The sequence below is a fragment of the Pseudorasbora parva genome, chromosome 9 (assembly GCF_024679245.1).
Source record: "Pseudorasbora parva isolate DD20220531a chromosome 9, ASM2467924v1, whole genome shotgun sequence".
In the NCBI taxonomy this organism is placed as follows: domain Eukaryota; kingdom Metazoa; phylum Chordata; class Actinopteri; order Cypriniformes; family Gobionidae; genus Pseudorasbora; species Pseudorasbora parva.
The window spans coordinates 38,051,773-38,072,522 of NC_090180.1; the positions used below are offsets into that span (position 1 = coordinate 38,051,773).

At 37.3% G+C, this 20,750-nt stretch overlaps 1 protein-coding gene across 1 annotated transcript in view; it reads right to left on the reverse strand.

Annotated features, from left to right (window-relative positions):
• Nucleotides 1-1,289: 1,289 nt before the first annotated feature.
• Nucleotides 1,290-20,750, reverse strand: part of keap1a (kelch-like ECH-associated protein 1a) — a 30,022-nt gene continuing 10,561 nt past the window's right edge. The window contains exons 2-7 of the mRNA XM_067452482.1: nucleotides 16,657-17,301; nucleotides 11,922-12,278; nucleotides 9,533-10,209; nucleotides 5,460-5,665; nucleotides 1,934-2,110; nucleotides 1,290-1,814 (exon numbers count right to left, since the gene is read on the reverse strand). Of these exons, the coding sequence (XP_067308583.1) occupies nucleotides 1,642-1,814; nucleotides 1,934-2,110; nucleotides 5,460-5,665; nucleotides 9,533-10,209; nucleotides 11,922-12,278; nucleotides 16,657-16,866 (1,800 nt within the window). The 5' untranslated portion in view covers nucleotides 16,867-17,301 and the 3' untranslated portion in view covers nucleotides 1,290-1,641. The remainder of the gene's footprint in view (nucleotides 1,815-1,933; nucleotides 2,111-5,459; nucleotides 5,666-9,532; nucleotides 10,210-11,921; nucleotides 12,279-16,656; nucleotides 17,302-20,750) is intronic.

Consider the following 20,750-nt stretch of genomic DNA (forward strand, 5'->3'; position numbering starts at 1 on the left):
CAGAAAATAACGTTATGTTGTCCATTAGTGCGTCATAAAATAAAAGTAAAGTACCAACAAATCACATAACTGCGACGTGTTTAAGGATTTGCAGGTATGTTGTCCATTCTATTCATCAGGTCAGGAGCAGTGCCCATGTTTATGTTGGCAATGGCATTATGTATTCACCATGGTAACTGTTTATTACACTTTGTTATTTTATATATTTTTTAATTAGTTTGGTGGCTACTTTATTGTATTAGCAAAAACTAGTTAAGGAATGCTATTTAGCCTTACATTATAAGCCTTTTTTCTCCAGCAGTATTATTAATATGTCTCTTCTTTTGGCTATTCCCTTTAGGGGTCGCCATAGCGAATCATCTGCCTCCATCTAGTCCTATCCTCTGTATCCTCTTCTCTCAGAGCGACTACCTTCACGTCCTCCTTCACTACATCCAAAAACCTCCTCTTTGGTCTTCCTCTTGGCCTCCTGCCTGGCAGCTCTAACCTCAGCCTCCTTTTACCAATATATTTACTCTCCCCCCTCTGAACATGTCCAAACCATCTCAACCTGGCCTCTCTAATTTTGTCTCCAAAACATCTCAAATGTGCTGTCCCTCTAATGTATTCATTCCTGATCCTATCCATCCTTGTTACTCCCAAAGAGAACCTCAACATCTTCAGCTCTGCTACCTCTAGCTCTTCCTCCTGTCTTTTCCTCAGTGCAACTGTCTCCAAACCATACGACATCACTGTTCTCACCACTGTCCTCTACACCTTTCCTTTCATTCTTGCTGGTACACTTGTATCACACAACAGACATGACACTTTTCTCCACCCATTCCAACCTGCCTGCACTCGCTTCTTCACCTCTTTTCCACACTCCCCATTGCTCTGGACTGTTGACCCTCTCTTTTATCACACAACAGACCTGACACCTTTCTCCACCCATTCCAACTTGCCTGCACTCGCTTCTTCACCTCTTTTCCACACTCCCCATTGCTCTGCACTGTTGACCCCAAGTACTTAAAATCCTTCTTTACCTCTTCTCCCTGTAACCTAACTGTTCCACCTGGTTCAAGATAGTACTTGGGTTTTATTATATATATATATATATATATATATATATATATATATATATATATATATATATATATATATATATATATATATATATATATATATATATAATAACTGCAAGATTTAAGCATTACATATAACCCGGCTTCAAAGAGTTACTGCGAACGCTTCTGACAAACAGCTATCAGAAACATGTTCAAAGCAAAATCAAAACCCAAACCAAACGTTCATCAGATTTCAGTGTTTTATCAGGTGTGCACATTAAACAGTGCATTTACAGACATGAAAAGCATTATAGAACAAGCTCACAAAATTACATGTTCAGAAGTTCGACAAAAAGATTGTGCGTGTCTCAGTCATATTAATTTAGTCCTGATACAGTTCATTAGTCCAGTGATTAGCAACGTTTCTCTCTCTAAATCACACACACTTTGTAGTGGATGGAGATTTATCAAATTGAAATTAATTAACCTAAATGACAGAAATGTCCTCATTGGCATCACATGCAAAAATACGTTTTGAAGGAAATCCAGCATGTGCTGTCTTTAACATGGCAACGTGTTCACAGGTCAAATTTCCACATTACATCTCCTCTTCCTCCTCCTCCTCTGGCAGGATTCCAGGGCACGGTTCCATGGTTACAGCAACACCCATTCCACTGCGCCCAATAGGCATATCTGTTACATATGTCCATACATTACTGCTTGGACAGTAGCACTCCACACTGGACAAGAAACCGCCTTGATTGAATCCACCTGATATGGAATAATATTAAAGATTATTTATGTTTAGCAGAAAGTGGAGCAGAAATTCCACTGCATTCATGGTATACATTTAATTGGTTCATTCATGCACTTCCACCAATCCAGCTCACCTAACACATAAATCTTGCATTGGTAGACCGTGACTCCATGTGCACTGCGGCAGTGGTTCATCGAGGCCATGGGTTCCCACACGTCTCGAGCGACATTATATCTCTCCATCGTTTTCAGTTGAGTTTGACCATCGTAGCCACCAACTGCATAGAGGTAGTTATCCATACACGCCACCCCTACAAACAGAACAAAAATCAGACATGCCAACAAGTGTTTATTTTATTATTTGTAAATAGGAAAACTGCTGTCATTTTTACTGTATTTTCTGGTATGGGGCTTCCAGCCATACAATGAAAGTGAATAGTGACAAAGTCTGTCAAGAATTTTGACAGTTCCTGGTCCCTATCTACATTCATTGTGTGGAAGAAAGCAGTGTGAGCATTCTTTAAAATGTCTCCTTTTTATTTCAAAGAAAGAAACATACCAATTTTTGTAACAACATAAGGGTGCATACAAGACAGAGGCAGATAGTAGTGAAGTATTTGTACTCTGCTTAAAGGTGCGCTATGTAGGATTTTGGCAGCAAAATATCCAAAAACCACTAGGCCAGTATTATATATTTTGTTCAGTTGAGGTCTTCTGTGTTTGCGTAACAATCACTCCAGCGGCCGTGCACAACTCCACAATAGTTGCACCGACTAGTCGACCTTAAAGGTGGGGTAAGTGCTATCTGGTAACCGTTGTTGATATTTCAAATCACCAAAACAAACACGCCCCTACCCTCAAAAGGGTCTCGCCCCTATTTTGATACCGCCGTCCCACACATACGTAAACCCAGAGGCATCAACGGCTATGGCAGAATCTCTGTGTATCTAATCCAGGTCGAATATTCAATGAAAAAGTCATCCCTTCTATCACAAAAACACAAACCGTTCTTGTGAACAACTCGATAGTACACGAGCAAGACAGTCCAACTAACGAACATATTACAATTATGACAAGATTAGAGTTATAGCAATCACAAAAACACACAGAAACCGTTCTCATGAACAACTCGATAGTACACAAGCACACAGTCCAACTAACGAACATATTACAATTATGACAAGATTAGAGTCATAGCGATCACAAAGTCACAAACGGTTCTCATGAACAACTCTATACCACGAGCCGACAGTCCAACTAATGAACATATAATTATGACTGGATAAGGGTTATATGGATCATGAAAAGAGTAAACAAACATATATTAGGAGTAAGTTATAGTATCTTGTCGGAGACATTGTGTGAGCTGATGCTTGAAGCACACAGTGAAGAGATTTAGATGCTGCATACGGTGTGGAAATGAACGGGTCTTTATCATCGCTGAAGTGAGCCACAATACGATCGCAAATGGACTAACAAGCAAACATGACACACAAGCATAGTCGAGCAGCATATATTAGGCTAGTTGTCGGCTAATGTCCGTCATGTGTGACTCGTGTGTTTTGAATAATGACGTACACAGAGCCAAGCGAGCTCTCTTCTCACCATCAATAGTAGACACGCCCCTTACCTGCTGATTGGCTACAAGTTTGTTATTCCACTCGGCCCGTGTCCTTTTTCTAAAACGGTTTTGAAATAACACTTATCCCACCTTTAATGCTCTGCTATGACGCTTTAAGCTTGACGTCGACTAGTCGCTGGCCTATAGAGGGCGCTACAGGATAAGCAATTTCCTGACACGCAGGCTCTGTTTTGAACAGTTAAAAATTACAAATAAATACTACAGTAATGTAGTAGCTTCATACTACAGTAATGTTAATAATCACTTCCATGAACATGAGTCCTATCCCGATTCTTTTCCACCGGCTGTGAGGTGAAGAACACGTACCAAGATTCTGTACTCAAACTTGGTCATCAAACTACGCATTTGTTTTGACTAGGCGCCCTGTAGCGGACGGAAAAACAACATAGTTTAGCTTTAAAGGTACAGTTCACTCAAAAATGTGAATTCTGTCATTAATTACTCACCCTTGTGTAAGAGCCCGTAAGACTTTTGTTCATCTTTGGAACAAAAAATTAAGACATTTTTGATTAAATCTAAGCTCTCTGACCCCTCCATAGACAGCAATTTAATGAACATTTTCAATCAAAACATTGTTAAAATAGTCCATGTGACTCCAGTGGTTCAACCTTAATTTAATGAAGCAACGAGATACTTTTTGTACACAAAAACAATCAAAAATAATACTTTATTCAACAATTTTGTTCTGGCTTATGCCAGTCACCTACGTGGTATACGTTGTAAATACAGTGATGCTCCCATGTATGCGTTGTGGTGCTCACCTGAACAGCATCGGTTGCCGTAGATCTCGAAAGCGCTCCAGAATGAAATTGTTGAATAAAGACGTTATTTTTGCGCATAAAAATAATTCTCGTCGCTTCATTAAATTAAGGTTGAACAACTGGAGTCACATGGACTATTTTAACCATGTCTGTACTACCTTTCTAAACATTGAAAGTGTTCATTAAAATGCTGTCTATGGAGGAGTCAGAGAGCTCTCAGATTTCATCAAAATATCTTCATTTGTGTTTTGAATACGAGCGAAGATCTTACGGGTTTGGAATGACAGTGAGTAATTAATAACAGAATTTTCATTTTTGGGTGAACTGTACCTTTTAGTAACATTTTTCAAGTGTGTACTTTATCAGTGTTTGTCTTTGGAAAACTTTTACTTCACTACTGCTAAACTTTTACTGCACTACATTTTATACTTAATATAGTGTAATACTTAATTACATAAACAATGTAAAAGTTATTCAAAGTTTTACTTTAGTACAAGTAAGAAAGTACTACATTTTAAATGTAAATATATAATGTAACTTGTTTAAGAAATGTAGTGAAGTGCAGTAAAAAGTATTACATTATGATTTGGAATGTAGTGAAGTAAATAAATTACATATACTTAAAAATATATACTTAAGAAGAAAGTTAAAATATTTCACTACTGTCCACCTCTAAAGGCAGAACTTTCATTCCTAAATGAATCCTATGTCTTTATGTTGACCGCACAGGTATTTCTTCACCTCTTCTGATATGAATTATTGATGACTATGCCTTAGTTTGAGCAATTACAGTACAAACTGCATTGTTGTGCAAGGTCAAGCAACTCTGGGAAGTGGGAATTCCTAGAAGTCCAGTCACCTTCACGGATACTTCTAAAACAGCTATATCTTTTTCATTTATTAACTCATGAACGAAAACATAGTCTATTCATAATTTACTCAGAAAGTTTTGTTATTTAGATTATGTTTGATTCAGGTTTATTATTACATTTATTTATTTAGCAGACAGTTTTATCATTACAAAAAGCGATTCATCTCATGGAGGCAATAACAATACAATACAAAGGTTCAAACACTGTCTAGAATATGTTGTTGATTAGATTTGATGTAGTCATTTGTTCTCTTATTTTCATATTGTTGCCTTTAGTCACTTTTACATAATGGCATGATTCATGCATCACATGACTGTGGTTAACATGTCAAGTAAAAGAAAACGGTTCCAAACCATTAATTTGATAAATGGAGCAGAATATTTACCGAGGCCGCTCCGAACTGTGTTCATAGGTGCCACGTGCTGCCAGGTGTTCGTGTCTGGTTGATAGCGCTCCACCGTGTTCCATCGGTTGTCCCCGTCGAACCCCCCGACCACATACAGATTCCCCCCACACATGACGACACCGGCCCCCAGTCGTGCTACTGACATAGGGGCCACAAATGTCCAGCGGTTTGTCTCCGGGTCATATCTGTCAAAGCAATAAATCCTTACAAATCAGTTTACATGCACGAATATGATTTTCTAGACATAGCAATCCATAGAAATCCTCTGTAAACATCTTAGACTCATCACATTAAATATTCCATTGTTTCTAACCATGATATCCAGAGCCCAATACCATAATTGCAAGCAATTCCCATGAGCTGTTATATCACCAACAGACTGTCACAAATTAAAAAGCAGCCTTCAGCAAGAAGAGGTTGATGTAACCTGCCAACAATGCAACATCTCCATTTAAAAGCTTCTGAAGACGGCTACTGTTACTGACCAGGAGTTTCTGTCAAAGCACATACGGAGTCCTTGAATTTCACACACCTTTGAAATTGTAGATAATCTATCGACATTTATTGTTTGAATTTGTGTCTAGCTCTAATTCCTAAATAGAATACACGCACTCTCTCCCTGCATTCCTGGACAGATTAACTTTCCGCTTTGAGCTGCTCGCTCAGATATAAATTATCCTCAATAGGACTCACAAGCCACTGTTATGAATCTATACTGAAGCTGTTGTCTACAAGAAAAGCTTTTCAAAAAGTCTATAACAAATCCACAGCAAAAATAAGAAATAAAAGACAGTTAATGAGGTTTACGCCACTTACAATCTCTGCTTGTGGCTTAATACATCTTGTTTTAAGGATGTTTATTAACTATATGCACACTACAGTTTAGGGTCAATAAGATTAAAAAGAAATGCTTTTATTCAGCAAAGATGCATCGAATTGATCAGAAAGTGTATAGTGTATAATATTACAAAGAAAAAAATCAATTTCAAATGTCTACACGAATATTAAGCAGCAAAAAAGTTTTCAACATTGATAATAATAAGAGATGTTTATTAAGCATTAAATCAGTATATTAAAATGATTTCTAAAGGACCACGTGACACTGAGGACTGGTGTAACAAGATAAATGATAAAATAGATAAATGCCACCTTGTTGAGCATAAGAGACTTCGGTGCAATTCTTTTGAAACATTTTATGTTTTATTTGTTTTGTTTTATTTTTGAAAGGTAGTGTCCATATATATACAGTCTTGTTCAAAATAATAGCAGTACAATGTGACTAACCAGAATAATCGAGGTTTTTAGTATATTTTTTTATTGCTACGTGGCAAACAAGTTGCCAGTAGGTTCAGTAGATTCTCAGAAAACAAACAAGACCCAGCATTCATGATATGCACGCTCTTAAGGCTGTGCAATTGGGCAATTAGTTGAATTAGTTGAAAGGGGTGTGTTAAAAAAATAGCAGTGTCTACCTTTGACTGTACAAACTCAAAACTATTTTGTACAAACATTTTTTTTTCTGGGATTTAGCAATCCTGTGAATCACTAAACTAATATTTAGTTGTATGACCACAGTTTTTTAAAACTGCTTGACATCTGTGTGGCATGGAGTCAACCAACTTGTGGCACCTCTCAGCTGTTATTCCACTCCATGATTCTTTAACAACATTCCACAATTCATTCACATTTCTTGGTTTTGCTTCAGAAACAGCATTTTTGATATCACCCCACAAGTTCTCAATTGGATTAAGGTCTGGAGATTGGGCTGGCCACTCCATAACATTAATTTTGTTGGTTTGGAACCAAGACTTTGCCCGTTTACTAGTGTGTTTTGGGTCATTGTCTTGTTGAAACAACCGCTTCAAGGGCATGTCCTCTTCAGCATAGGGCAACATGACCTCTTCAAGTATTTTAACATATGCAAACTGATCCATGATCCCTGGTATGCGATAAATAGGCCCAACACCATAGTAGGAGAAACATGCCCATATCATGATGCTTGCACCTCCATGCTTCACTGTCTTCACTGTGTACTGTGACTTGAATTCAGAGTTTGGGGGTCTTCTCACAAACTGCCTGTGGCCCTTGGACCCAAAAAGAACAATTTTACTCTCATCAGTCCACAAAATGTTCCTCCATTTCTCTTTAGGCCAGTTGATGTGTTCTTTGGCAAATTGTAACCTCTTCTGCACATGCCTTTTTTTTAACAGAGGGACTTTGCGGGGGATTCTTGAAAATAGATTAGCTTCACACAGACGTCTTCTAACTGTCACAGTACTTTCAGGTAACTCCAGACTGTCTTTGATCATCCTGGAGGTGATCATTGGCTGAGCCTTTGCCATTCTGGTTATTCTTCTATCCATTTTGATGGTTGTCTTCCGTTTTCTTCCACGTCTCTCTGGTTTTGCTCTCCATTTTAAGGCATTGGAGATCATTTTAGCTGAACAGCCTATCATTTTTTGCACCTCTTTTTGTTTTTCCCCTCTCTCATCAACTTTTTAATCAAAGTACGCTGTTCTTCTGAACAATGTCTTGAACGACCCATTTTCCTCAGCTTTCAAATGCATGTTCAACAAGTGTTGGCTTCATCCTTAAATAGGGGCCACCTGATTCACACCTGTTTCTTCACAAAATTGATGACCTCAGTGATTGAATGCCACACTGCTATTTTTTTGAACACACCCCTTTCAACTAATTCAACTAATTGCCCAATTGCACAGCCTTAAGAGCGTGCATATCATGAATGCTGGGTCTCATTTGTTTTCTGACAATCTACTGAACCTACTGGTAACTTGTTTGCCACGTAGCAATAAAAAATATACTAAAAACCTTGATTATTCTGGTTAGTCACATTGTACTGCTATTATTTTGAACAAGACTGTGTATATATATATATATATATATATATATATATATATATATATATATATATATATATATATATATATATATATATATATATATATATATATATATATATATATATACACATACACCCACACACACACACACATATATATATATATATAGAGAGAGAGAGAGAGAGAGAGAGAGAGAAAGACAGAGAGAGAGAGAGAGAGAGAGAGAGAGAGAGAGAGAGAGAGAGAGAGAGAGAGAGAAAGACAGAGAGAGAGAGAGAGAGAGTTTATTTTAGTTAATAATTAATTTAGTTTAGTCCATATTTTAGTTATTTATGTAATTTTGCATTCTGTACAAAAACTGTTGAAGAAATTATAATATCCACATTGTTTTGTAACTTATGACTGCTTTACAAACAAGACTAATTAAAGATAATTAAGTCTAATTCATGCATTTATTATTATAATGCATTTATTATTATAATGCATTTTAAAATAGACACTTTTTTAGGTACATCATCTCGGTTCTTACAATATATGGAGTGCTTCCTTTCAGATTCAGTTGTTACATTGAGGCAGTACTCGACAAACAACATGGCCTTTTCGTTTCGGGTTGCTGATGAACTTCTATAATAAGTTCATGCAGGTTCTTCTTACCTGATCTCTCACCATTGGCTAATAAATATAAAATATTAATATCATTACATTTATTGTGGAGATGTGTTTCTCCTGAAAGGCCTAACCTGATTCTGTGCTGTGGAATGTACGTTATGAAACAGATTTGCCTGAAGCTTGTTAGTCAAGAGTGACTTCTCTGAAAAGAACAGAGAAAAATGATCTCTATACCCTGATGGAAGGAGATTGTTCTAGAAGTCAAAAGCTGGTGAGGGACGCATCACAAGTGTAGCGTGTATTGTAACCTTTTGGTAATGTTTCATTGATTTTTATCTCGTACAGAAGGTTCTGAGTGAATGTTCTTCTGTCGGACAGGTGCGCAACACAATCTTTGGTGTAATAAAAACTTCGTCAACCATGTTTTAATCTGTCACTCTGCACTGTGCTAATGTTTTGATTCTGCTAGCGTACGCATAATAGAAAGGAAATATAATATAAAGGGGAAAACCCCACAGCGTAAAACAAACCTTGACAACACAAAAACCTTTTTGAATTGTTTTCTTCCTGTCTGAGCCTCACCTCTCAACGCTGTTGTGATGTGTAGAGGCATGTGAACCCCCTACGGCATAAATGCTTCCGTCAATGACCCCGACACCCACTCGGTTTCTGGGCGTGTTGAGTGGAGCCAGCTCGGTCCACTGGTTAGTCATGGGATTGTAGCAGGACAAAAAGCCAGACTCAGTGTTGTTCTGCAGAGAGAGATTCCGTCCCCCGACCGTATAAAGGAGTCCGAACAACACGCAAGCCCCTAGGCCGCTACAGGGAGAACCCAAGTCAGCTAGCTTTATCCACACATTCTTCCGTGGGTCGAAGGCTTCCAGAGAGTCCAGAGAGTGTTGCCTGTAACCTCCCGCTATGTAGATGAGCTGCGTCCCACGATGAGGAGGGGGTGGCAGGGATTTTCGAAGAGCCATGTCCTGGAAAATCTTAGACAGGAAGTCCTTGCAAGAGTTAGCTTTGCTGAGGATGGGGCAGGACTGCAGTTGCCTTTTGAGGAATGTGGGCGGCAGGGCGTAGATGTGGACCGCATTGAGGAGAGCATGAAAGTACTGCGCGCGGCCCTCCGCATCCCATCGGACCCAGTCGATGCAGGCCTTGTAGACCTCAGATTCACAGAGCACCTTTAGACTGTCCTGACTGATCAGCTCCAGCAGCTGGCAATGGGACAAACTGAAGAACTCCTCCTCTTTGGTTACCTGTGACATGTGCATGGAGGATAGTTAGATCTGAATACTGAACAAGTCCTGACATTTGTAACGAGGCATTTGCATAAATATCAATAATAAACTTGAGATCACGTGAGAAATAATAAATAAATAAAAATAATGAGGAATGTATACACAAAAAAGATTTTTGATCAGTCAAATCAATCATTAAATGAAAATCAAGTGAATTTCATTTAAGTGAAATTCACTTAAATGGGAATTTCTCATGAGAGCGAAAGATTTTCCCACATTGATATCACAACAGGTTCAAGTTGGTCACGTGGATTTGCCACTTTTGTGACTTCTGTGTAAACCGTGCTTCACACTATCGCTACACTACTGGTAATAGACAATATAGCTTTTTTGTTATGTGACTACACCTACATTTTTATGTTATAATTTTTTTTGATCATTTAATTATTTGAGCTCACCAATATCATTCATGCTCATTTTTAATAAAAAAAAAAAAAAGACTTTAGATACATTGTGTATGTTTGTATCTTTTGTGTATGTGTGATAGGTGACAAAAACACAAACTTAGAGCAGATTTAAAAACATCCAGACAGAGTGAGCTGGCGTTTTGCATGAAATAAGGACGTATACCACAAATACAGACTCTTTTAAGACCCAGAAAATTGTAAAGATGTGTTCTCATCTTATGCAGTAGAAGGTTCATTCAAAACGATGCATCTGTAACTGCACGAGAGATAATATGATCCGTAAATCTCCCACTGACACAGAACTGATGTAACATTTGGAAAACTCAAAGTCAGATACGGACATTATTATTTTTGAAGTAACTACAAGGAAATAACCCGGTTTATTAATAAAGTCATGTAAACACGGTTTACTTGCGTTTTCAGTTTACTGGTTTGCATGTTAACGGGGAAAACTGGTCATTTCAATAAGCTGATATTTGTGAGTTATCAGCTTGCTGATGTGCATGTAAACGCCCTCACTGACATTGCTCAAGGCAGAAGTTCAACGCAGGCGTCAGCCAATCAGATCGCCTATAAGTGCCCTAGCATAGACGATAGCCAATTGCGTTCATGAAACACCAGAAAAGTAATGCGGTCGTGTGAGTGCAGCATTATCGTCTGGTTCACTGAATACACGTGACTTTTAAGAGCTGGGGAAAGATAATCAGTGAACAATGAATTTAATTTAATGCTTTTTTCCATTTTTAGCTATTGCTTGGATTCAGAAGACTTGTAAAATAGAGCAAGAGTGGTGTGGATAACTCTTATGGTACTTTTGTTATGCTAATTACATTACATTTTTGAGCTTGATAGTATAAATCCCCATCCACTTTCATTGTATGGAAAAGAGCAGCTTGCACATTCTGCCTAACATCTCTTTTTGAGTTGAAGATCAAAGAAATGAAGAAAGAAAAATAATGCGGTTTGGTGTGACGTGAGCGTGTTTGGTTTAATTGTACTTTTTGGATTAACTATTGCTTTAATGCATGATTCCTTTGACAGCTGGATAATTTATACGAATCAATATCCATCTGCAATACAGACCTGAGTTCCATTGACAAATCAATTAGCTACACAGCGCTGTTCTCTACAGCCTTCATTCATTCACAGACTAACTGTTACAGGTCAATGGCTCAGTACAGTTACTTAAGAGAGCACAGCAGGTGGCAACTATCGATTGGTGCTAACTGACACTTCGGTGAACGGAGTCTGCGGGGAACGCACCTCATTGAAATGAGTGTTGATGTACTCTCTTGTGCGAAGGTGCAGGTCGCTGCAGCCGATCTCCTCCGCAAACCTCGAGATGCCTATGACGTTAGACGGCTCCAGGTTCTTTGTGAGGAAATCGCAGCATGCTTTGGCCACTTCTTCCATCTGATAGCGCATCGCTGTCAAGAGAAGGTGAAGAACGCACTTCTCGCCCACCGTGATGCGGGAGGTGTAGGCAAAGTCAATGAGGCGGCTGATGACCTGAGGACACACATCTCGCAGGGTGACCTCCGAAGCGTGGCATTCCTTGAAGTTACTGGTAAACATGGCTTTGAAGTAAGGACTGCAGGCAGCCAGCACCAGTTTATGCACCTGGGGAATGTAGACACTTGTTCATGGCTGGTGTAAAAAAAAAAAGAAAAGAGCAGGCAGGACACACCTGAAACTAAATCATGAGAGCTGTACAGTATGTGCCATGTCCTTGTAATTAAAATTAAATGCCTTAACGTGTACTAACATAATTCTTTACTTGTAATGAGAACAGTTTTATGGAGGGATTTTTCAGTCAGATTATAAACTAAAAGTCTAAAACTAAAAGTCTTAAACCAAAACTAAAAATCTAAATTTGAAACTTAAAGTCCAAGTCGAAAATGAATTTGGTATTTAGGATTGGGCATTTGGTATTTAGGATTGGGCATTTTCTATTTAGGATTGGGCATTTTCTATTTAGGATAGGGCATTTTCTATTTAGGGTTGGGCATTTGGTCATTTAGCCATTTAGGATTGAGGATTGGGGATTTGAGGATTTGAGGATTTAGGATTGGGAATTTGGTATTTAGGATTGGGCATTTAATCATTTAGCCATTTAGGATTGGGCATTTGAGGATTGAGGATTGGGGAGTGTATGCAAATTAGGAGGCGTGGCCCAAATACTGGAGGCTGGGTTTGAAATGGCTGGTGCGCAGATGCACCTTATGGACAGCAGAGGGAGCTCCCAGTGCTAAGGAGCACACTTTAATGAAACCAAACGGAGCGAGTGAGCGGCTTGAGCGAGGACTGTGCGATAACTTCAACTTAATGACAGCTTTGTAACATTTGTGGCCTCAAACACAAAGTCACCAGTGAAAGGAGTGCTATCGGTCTGACGACGAGAAAGCAGCAGACAGTGCAGCAGGTAAGATGCTAACATTAGCTACTAGTTATATAAGCTGATATTGCTAATATGCTTTAGTAGGGAATTATTATATTGGGACATGCTGCCTTGTTTTTTAAACTGCGGTTAACCCCTCTGACATTAGTAGATACACTCCTTTCCCATTGCCACTAGATGGTCTTGTTTATGTTTTTTTCTTTTTTGCTATATAGCCTATATACATTTTATTAAGATTGTGAGAGAAAAAAAAATTAGGCTTGTTCGACTTGAACGCTGCACACTGCAAGACCAATCGGTTTATCACATCAAAGTAATGCGATGCAAAAGCATAAGGAGCGTCTACTCTCTTTGATGTCATATGTTGTGTGTGTATGTATGTATACGTTAAGACGATGTCAGTCAGAGCATAATATAGCAATATATTGCGGTCCTTTTTACACTGCACAAAAACAAAAAAACCCTGCTGTTACATCGTCACTGGCCTTCATGATTGCTTTCCTAACCTTGTTTTTATATATATATATATATATATATATATATATATATATATATATATATATATATATATATATATATATATATATATATATATATATATATATATATATATACACATACATACACACACAACATATGACATCAAAGAGAGTAGACGCTCCTTATGCTTTTGCATCGCAGTACTTTGATGTCATAAACCGATAGGTCTTGCAGTGTGCAGCGTTCAAGTCGAACAAGCCTAATTTCTTTTCTCTCACAATCTTAATAAAATGTATATAGGCTATATAGCAAAAAAGAAAAAAACATAAACAAGACCATCTAGTGGCAATGGGAAAGGAGTGTATCTACTAATGTCAGAGGGGTTAACCGCAGTTTAAAAAACAAGGCAGCATGTCCCAATATAATAATTCCCTACTAAAGCATATTAGCAATATCAGCTTATATAACTAGTAGCTAATGTTAGCATCTTACCTGCTGCACTGTCTGCTGCTTTCTCGTCGTCAGACCGATAGCACTCCTTTCACTGGTGACTTTGTGTTTGAGGCCACAAATGTTACAAAGCTGTCATTAAGTTGAAGTTATCGCACAGTCCTCGCTCAAGCCGCTCACTCGCTCCGTTTGGTTTCATTAAAGTGTGCTCCTTAGCACTGGGAGCTCCCTCTGCTGTCCATAAGGTGCATCTGCGCACCAGCCATTTCAAACCCAGCCTCCAGTATTTGGGCCACGCCTCCTAATTTGCATACACTCCCCAATCCTCAATCCTCAAATGCCCAATCCTAAATGGCTAAATGATTAAATGCCCAATCCTAAATACCAAATTCCCAATCCTAAATCCTCAAATCCCCAATCCTCAATCCTAAATGGCTAAATGACCAAATGCCCAACCCTAAATAGAAAATGCCCTATCCTAAATAGAAAATGCCCAATCCTAAATAGAAAATGCCCAATCCTAAATACCAAATGCCCAATCCTAAATACCAAATTCATTTTCGACTTGGACTTTAAGTTTCAAATTTAGATTTTTAGTTTTGGTTTAAGACTTTTAGTTTTAGACTTTTAGTTTATAATCTGACTGAAAAATCCCTCCATACAGTTTATCTTTGTGCTCCGTAATTTGCAGTGGCAGAGATATATCATATTAAAAAATGAAACTAATACACGCTGGACCTGTTTCTTTAAGATTTGCTAGGAACATATTTTTGGTATAAGTTTATACTAAGTACAAGAGAACAACTAATCTATACTAGGGATAAACTGATATTAAAATTCTGAGCAATACGCCACGTTTTTTTGTATTATATATTAAGGCCAATTGTCGATAAATGGATACAAAAATTCTATGAAATTTTTGTCTTAATAAATTAAAAATAAAATTCTCTGCAAGTAAATTTAGGCATAACGGGCACAAATATATTTTTGAAGCTCATTATAAATTACTGGCGTAATGATACTGAAAATTCTACTTTGCCATCATTTTAAAATATATATAAAAAATGAATTATAATAATGAATAATATATTTTTTTACTGTATTTTCAAACAAATAAATACAGCAGCAGCTCAAATAAATTTTTACATAATAAATATGTGTTGCACATTATATTTTAAAGCTGTCAGACTTGAATAATTATGAGCAACTGCCTTCTCAGAAGTTCCCACAGTCTTATGAATAATGGAGTTACTGCTGATGTATACAAACAATATAATGAATGGAAAAAGTCCTGTGATGTTGACTAAAAAACCTGGGAAATCAAAATAGTCCCAAATAAAATCCTGAAATACCTAAACCTACTATTAATATTGTTCTCTATAATGCATTATACCACATATTATACTGTGTTAACCTTAACCCAAAAAAAAATAAAAAAAATAAAAAACTATGGTGAGAACAGACTGCTGAAACGGGAGATCTCATGACACTTTAAGTAGAATAAGGGTGCGTCTCAATCAGCTTCTTAGGTCGTGAATCAGTATATCGTGTACACAAATTCAGGCACTGGTAAGGACAGTCAGGACTCACTACACACTGGGACACTGATTTCCTGCGACAACAATGTCCTCAATGTGCAACATCGCTACTGGTATTTATGAACAGCATAGCTGATATCTTTTTGACATATTTTTTGTTATTTAAAGTACATTATGATACATATGTTGCTTGTTACATATATTTGCAACATTTCAGTCATAAATCAATCATAAATGTTAGCTAGATTATTTTCATTGTCTGTCTAGTGATGTACAGTCAGTGGTGGCTAAAATTATTAAAACACTTGGCATCTGAGAGTCGTCAAATTGGGCCTGGATTTACTTTCCAAGAGAACAATGCCCCGAAACATTTGTCTAACTATTGCTGGAACTTTCTGCGAAGCAAGGAATCTGCTGGAACATTGAAAATGATGGACTGGCCCCCTCAAAGACCTCAACCCCATCGAACACATTTGGGGCGAGTTGGAAAATAAACTGGACAGATCTATTGTACATTCAAAGAAAACCCTTTGGCTTCAGTTGCAAAAAGCATGGGATAACATTAGCGTTGAAGTTCTCAGAGGAAATATATTGACACTACGCCAGAGAGTGCTGCTGTAACTACTGGAAAAGGTGGATAAAAACAGTACAACTCACTTCATCTGATAATTGATGGTCAGAGGAACCATCTGCATGTTTTATTAACATTATCAAATTAAATCATGTTTTGGAGGCCAAAATAGCTAAATATTTTCAGATCTGTCAGGTGTTCTAATAATTTTGGCCACCACTGTAATACCACTGTGGCCACTGCTGAAATATAATAATGGTTTTAAAAAATCTTTCGCATTATGTGTGGTGAGTTGGCTCGCGTTATTTCACATTTCAGAACTTCCGTTAAGGTAACACTGCGCTTCGACGCTCCCTGGTTTTCATAGTGCATCGTGGGACTTTATGGGAATGAACCTTTGAGTGAACTGGTAGAATTTTGCAATTGAGAGAGACAGCCCTTAAAATGGCCGACTCCCTGATCAGTGCCCTGATTACTGAAACAAGGAGCTGATTGAGACACACCCCAAGAAAAGCTTTCACCCCTACTGCACCATTAAGGATTAACCACTGTAAATCTCACCTTAAAATCCACTATCTTGTCCTTATACGTCACATGTAGAACCAGATCACAGAGCAACTCGTGATGGCGGAACTCATCCATGATCTGCATGGCTCTAGAGGGATGACTCTCAACCGTGTAATCCAAGTAACCATGACCCCTCATGGAGGGCACCACGATGGCGGAGAAATCCTCATCTTTAATGGGCCTCTTCTTTCTTGGACATATCATTCTCTGAGAGCTAGAATGTCACTGATATAAGTAGGAAATTGATGGTGACTGCAGCAAAAAATATCTATATCCATCCACGTGTCATGAAGAAATATAGGCACAACTGATGATCGCTTAGGGATAGAGAGCCATGTTTCTTCTGCCTGGTTAGAAGTCCACCATACCAAGATTCTGTATCAAGCCAAGTTGGCATTGTTGAAAAAGCGACAGTATATAATATAAAGATTTTATACCATCACTTACTTTAAATCAGACAATTCCTGCATTTTGTTTTTACAGAGGAAGTAAAAAGTCATTTTTTATCCTTTAGGGAATTTACACGCAAAGTTATCTTAAAAATATATATATATATATTTTGAGCATACGCATTAAAATGCAATATTCTTTTCTTCCAAACGTTTTTTGTCCTCTGAGATGGATTGTGCTCTTTTCACCCTGTAAAACAAACAAACAGATAAAACATATTTTGTCAATCCCCCCAGTGCTTTCATTGTTTATCAGATGCATAATTTAATATAGCCTAAGATGATTGAAAAATATATCTTGGATATAAAACTAAACATAAACTACATGCAATAGGCAATATAAATGATATACAATGACAGCATTAAGCATCCTGCGGAGGCCATTTCTATCATAACAATATGTACAAGAAAATATATTTAATTACAGTCTATGTTGACAGTTGCACAGACATGGCTGAATCACGTTTCACTTCCCTATTCTTTGACGGACGTCAAGTAGACTACAAAAAAAAAAAAAGTAAACAGCAAAGCCACACCCTTGTTCACAGACGAAACGTGTGATTTCCTGCATAATGCAGACGGTACTTCCAAAACCATGCTTGTGGCACTACTGAAATAGTGTATCAAAGACTTTTGTGCACACTAACATGTTTTTCAAGTGAAGGCCAAAGTCTCTGCAGTTTATCAGTCATGGTGTTGTTGTTCATCATCAGAAACTTTTTTTTCATGGGTTATGTAACGTCCCACACTTGCAGGTCATCTCTTTTGCTGTTATTGCACAACTCAGGGTGAAGACACTTATTTGTCTTAAAGCACATTTTATCACAAGACAACACTGCCAGCCACGGATTCTTTTGGAACTAAGAGAGCTCCTTCAGTCGTGAAAAGCTCATTGTGTCATGCTCCCACATGCCATATTGCTAAGCCGGACTTTAAAGAGAACTTTAACTTGCTGCGCCATGTACATTAGCACCATGAGCGCTGGGATTAACCATTAACTCGCTGAGTGTCCGCTTCTTTGAAAAATTATAGAACAGAAAGTGAAAAGCTCTGGAACTTTTCTGGTAGGTTCTGCCAAGTGAACTTTAGTCCTGGTTAACTACCATGATTTGATGTGGAAGATGATGCAATTACAGGAATAGTCATTATATGACTTCCCTCATGTCATATGAAGCCTGTATGCTGTATCTGTGAAATATTTATGAAGAACCTTTACGCAGCACTTTCCATTCAATGGCTATGTTTACATGTACACCAATAGTCAGAGTGAGGAATTACTCAGATTAGTATAAATTTACATGGCAAGATTTTCCAGTCCTACTTTTCAATTCTACTTTGATTATTCGCTATATATACAGTCTAGCTCAAAAGTTTACACAACCCTTGCAGAATCTGTAAAAAAAGTGTTAATCATTTTAACAAAATAAGAGGGAGCATAAAAAATGCATGTTAGTTTTAATTTAGTACTGTCCTGAAAAATATATTTTATATATAAGATGTAACATATATTTTGTAGTGCAGTCAAATTGATTAATCACATCCAAATTTAAAGTTTGTGTTTACACAATAGGCCTATGTGTGTGTACTGTGTCAATACCATGTATATTTAAGAATAATTGTTATATTCATTTATAAAATTTGTATATCTAATATAAACTATATAAATACATATACTATACATATTATATATATATATATATATATATATATACACACACACACAGTACACACACATGTAAACACAAACTTTTATTTTAAATACGATTACTGTATTATCACGATTAATGGATTTGACAGCACTATCCACAAGAAAGAAAAAAATAGCTGAATTTATAAGTCCCTTGTTTGTCCTGGGCAGTTAAACTGCCTAATGTTCTTCAGATGCATTAAGCGCTGAGGGGTGAAAACTGAAAATGTCAAATTTTTCTGATTTTGAAAATAACTGATTGAAAATTGAAAATTCTTATTTTTTCAATACTGCCCTTCCGAAGCAACAGAAGATACTTACATGTTTCTCGGAAGGCAAAAATACAATTTAACATGATCTTCAAGTTCAAAAAGCATTGTTTCCTTCTGGAGCATCAGTGAATGTGTTTGAGTCCCTTAATTGTCCTCAGTGTGAAAAGATAGATCTCAAAATCATGCACTGTTGGAAAGGGTTCAAATATGCAAAATATTTTGTTCTGAAGAATGTCGGCTCAGAATCAGCTCAGCAGTGAACTCATTGTCATGTTTAAGAAACTGGTGATTTGAGCTTTGTGACATGATGCATTATCCTGCTGGAAGTAGCCATCAGAGGATGGGTTATATATCCTATATCCCCATCAGAGGATATATATCCTAATTAAATTCATAATCAAAATGTATCCTCCTATATTATGATGATTTTTGTACTATTGTACTAGTGTCTGTACCCTCACTGAGAGAAAGCACATTATCAGTATGTTTTGGGGAACATTCTAGCTAGAATTGGAGCTTAATCAGCTCCAACCTTGGAGAGACTGTATCTTTGTATGTGCGCAATATAAGTGTTGAGAATCGACAACGTAAGAGATAGGTGGACTTGTTAATCTGGGAAAGCTGGCGCCTGCTCCAGATCTGGAAGGTCACTACGGGCCTAATTCCAGGGTGAAAGCATCAACAAGTGACACGTCTATGGACACGTAAAATTGATTAACTGACAATGTGTGGAAATTTACCATGAGCGTTCATTTTCTGAGCTATCATATTCTGATCATCCACCTTGCAGTAATGACGTGGATAGACCTTGAAAACAGTGTAACTGTTGGGGCAATTGTATGTACAGTACTTTAATTAATTGCACTCCTGATTCTTGGTCTTCATTCTTCACTACTGGTCTTGGGTCATATACTGTTGACCCATAACAGTTTTAAGAATCAAGAGTACATTTTATAATTTTTTTTATAAATTCAGCTATTTTTTGTCTTGTGGACTATAATGTAAACATATTTTATGTAAATTATCTTATTCAGGACAGTACTAAATAAAAAATAACATGCATTTTGTATGATCCATCTTATTTTGTTAAAATTATTCTCATTTTGACAGATTCTCCAAGGGGTGTGTAAACTGGATATACAATAAAAAAAATGCATTACGCCTGTTTGTTGCTACTTTTATTTGAATAATTCAAATGCAAATTGTTGTAGGGTACCCACCCCCCCGATACGCCTGTAGCACATGTACTTCATTTAACTTTCTCAAATTTTTTGATTGAGGTAGACACACTTCTCAAATATTTTTGTTTAACTAGAAATAAAAAATGTAACAGATTATATAAACAATATAAGAATATTATTAATGATTCTTTTGATTAGGTTTAGTATGATTTCCTTGCTTATTAATGCTTCAGTTTAATTTGATCTGTTTGTTCATTTATTTATTATTCACTTATTAATTCATTTGTTTATTTTGCTTATGTAAAGCCTAATTTATACTTCTGCGTTGAGTGTACGCCATTGCTACATCGTAGACCGTGTGTAGCATGCGTAGCCTACGACGTACCCTGACATGCACCTCTCCAAAAATGTACGGCACAAGCGATGTGATTTGTCTGCCAGAACCCCTCTATCAGGGGTACACATGCTGTCTCTGCATATGTTACTTCACGTCGACGCA